Source organism: Gracilinanus agilis, chromosome 5, assembly GCF_016433145.1.
Source record: "Gracilinanus agilis isolate LMUSP501 chromosome 5, AgileGrace, whole genome shotgun sequence".
NCBI lineage: Eukaryota > Metazoa > Chordata > Mammalia > Didelphimorphia > Didelphidae > Gracilinanus > Gracilinanus agilis.
In genome coordinates this window covers 286,903,449-286,905,984 of record NC_058134.1, presented here as the reverse complement: position 1 = coordinate 286,905,984, position 2,536 = coordinate 286,903,449, and the positions used below count along the sequence as shown (strand labels likewise).

Below are 2,536 nucleotides of genomic sequence, written 5' to 3'. Positions count from 1 at the left end.
TCAAACCAATCGCCTGAACCTCCCCGGTCTTACCTAAGAGAGAACCCCTCCTACGTCTCTGAAGTGCTCCGAACTGATATATGACAATATCTACTTTGGATCACGTGCTCGGGGAGAGAGACTAAGACGGATAACGCGTCATCTCGCCTTCCCAAATTTTTCCCCCCTCGCTAGACTGGGTCCAAAACCTCCATCTAGAGCAGGCGGAAAAGGAGAACGATGTTTAACTCGGTTAACCTGGGTAACTTCTGCTCGCCGTCGCGCAAAGAGAGGGGCGCTGATTTCGGCGAAAGAGGGAGCTGCGCCTCCAATCTCTATCTGCCCAGCTGCACTTACTACGTGCCCGAGTTCTCTACCGTCTCTTCTTTCCTGCCCCAGGCCCCTTCTCGCCAGATCTCCTACCCTTACTCCACCCAAGTGCCCCCAGTCCGGGAGGTCTCCTATGGCCTGGAGACCTCGGGGAAATGGCATCACAGGAACAGCTACTCTTCCTGCTACGCTGCCGACGAGCTCATGCACAGGGAATGCCTCCCTCCTTCCACCGTGACCGAGATCCTCATGAAAAACGAAGGCTCCTACGGCAGCCATCACCACCCCAGCGCCCCCCACCCGGGCCCCGGCTTCTATTCGTCTGTCAACAAGAACAGCGTCCTGCCCCAAGCCTTCGACCGATTCTTCGACAATGCCTACTGTGGGAGCGATGGGCCGGCCGAGCCCCCATGCGTGGGCAAGGGAGAAGGCAAGGGGGAACCCGATCCCCCCCAGCCCGGAGTCCTAGCTCCCCGGCCCGAGTCCGGAGGAGACCCGGAGGACGAGGAGGAGAACACTAACCCCAGCTCATCCGGCTCGTCCCACTCCGCCAGCAAAGAGGCTAGCAAGGGAACCAGTTCCAGTAGGTAGCGAGTCTCCTAGCCAGTAAACTGGGGGAGGTTAAGGGCGGAGGGGGAAAGCAGGCGGGGGGTGTTGACTCGTGTTTTGGGTCGGTCTGATTTTATGTGGAGTTTTATAAGCATTCAAAGGATTTTATTATAACCTACAAAGCCCTCTCTCCCAACGACTCGACTTTTTACGATGGAGAAAGGGTGGGGAGCGAGGGAAAAGGGCTCTTTGGAAATGCTCTGTGAACCCCCCCCCCCCCTTATCTCCCTTAGTCTGAAATATTTTTAAAAGCGCCACCATCGCGGGCGATATTAACTTTGATCGTGAACTTAGAGGAGCATTTAAGGAAGGAAGGATCGGGGAGCTGGACTGCTGAGGGGGGTGGGAGGGAGGGGAGGAGTGGAGGGGGAGAAAGGGGAGGGCGAGTGTGAGACAGAGAGGAGAGAAGAGAGGGGGTGGGGGGGCTAGAGAGGCAATTGAGCAGAACATTAAACAAGAATGGCAATCGAGGGCTGGTTTGCTTCGTCTCCTTTTAGGTTTTCTTTAAAAATGGAAACGAAATGTCTGGGAGAACTTAGGGCAGGGGACAGAACAGTCCACTGGCAGAAAGTGGTGGTGAAGGGACAGTTACAGAAGGCTGTATTTTCTTTCCTTCTGCGGGGTCTGGGGAAATTATTGGCAGGGCTTTGCCAGTGTCTATTAGAAGCTCCAAAGCTTTAAGATGCAAAATTCAATAACCAAAGTGCAGGCTTCTGGGGAGGGGTGGTCTCATTGAAAAGTGCCCATTCTCGCTTCCCACGGATCAGCTCCTGGGCCTGGATCTCTGGAGTGGGTTGAGCGCCTGGTACCTAATAGTTTCCCCGATTTCAGTTCCACTTCTTTTGCTAGGAGGATGGCTCGAGGGCCGGACAGATCTGTGGGAAACTTGGGCAGAACAGAAGTTGAGCCGGTAGAGGCCTCTGGGGTTGGAGGCTTTAGGGAAAGAAAGACTGAGAGGAAGATATAGGCAGATGTGAAGAAAGCTACTGGTTTTCTTTCTCCCTAGTCCCCCTTTCCAGCCTCTGTCTGTGCCTTCCTGGCTCCACTCTTCTAAATAATAGCTGATATTCTGGACATGCAAACAAATCTAGATGTCTCGATAATAATATAAGCAGGCCCAGCAATTCCGGGGGAGATTCGCTTGTAGAGCCTCTCGGTCCATATAAGCTGGAGCCGGTGAGGCTGGGAGGCTGCATGCGCCCTGCTTCCAAGAGCACCCTGTCAGGATGGAAGGAAAAGGCCGGAGGTCAGGGCTGGGGCGGGCTGAGGGAGTCTCCTCCCCAGGTTTCTGGGGTCCTTGGCGTCTGACTTGTCTCTTTCTCCCTCTCCTTGTACTTGTCCCTCCTACCTCCAGACGCCCCCCGCACCCGAAAGAAGCGCTGCCCTTATTCGAAATTCCAGATCCGGGAACTGGAGAGAGAATTTTTCTTCAACGTCTATATCAACAAAGAAAAGCGGCTGCAGCTGTCCCGGATGCTGAACCTGACAGACCGACAAGTGAAGATTTGGTTTCAGAACAGAAGAATGAAAGAGAAAAAACTGAGCAGAGACCGGCTGCAGTATTTCTCTGGGAACCCTCTACTGTAAACCTTGGACTGGGCTCTACTGTAAACCTTGG

At 54.1% G+C, this 2,536-nt stretch overlaps 1 protein-coding gene across 1 annotated transcript; it reads left to right on the top strand.

The window, feature by feature from the left end:
* The first annotated feature begins 219 nt into the window (after positions 1 to 219).
* On the top strand, positions 220 to 2,505 carry HOXC11 (homeobox C11). The gene is made up of 2 exons (XM_044678137.1): positions 220 to 892; positions 2,273 to 2,505. Exons 1-2 carry the CDS (start codon positions 220 to 222, stop codon positions 2,503 to 2,505), a joined length of 906 nt encoding a protein of 301 aa, XP_044534072.1.
* Positions 2,506 to 2,536: the final 31 nt, after the last annotated feature.

Bases quoted from the DNA above. Each gene is read 5' to 3' on its own strand.
- HOXC11 (XM_044678137.1), top strand. From the start codon at position 220: ATGTTTAACTCGGTTAACCTGGGTAACTTCTGCTCGCCGTCGCGCAAA. The intron at 893-2,272 runs GTAGGTAGCGAG...TCCTACCTCCAG, and splicing joins TAGCAAGGGAACCAGTTCCA to ACGCCCCCCGCACCCGAAAG.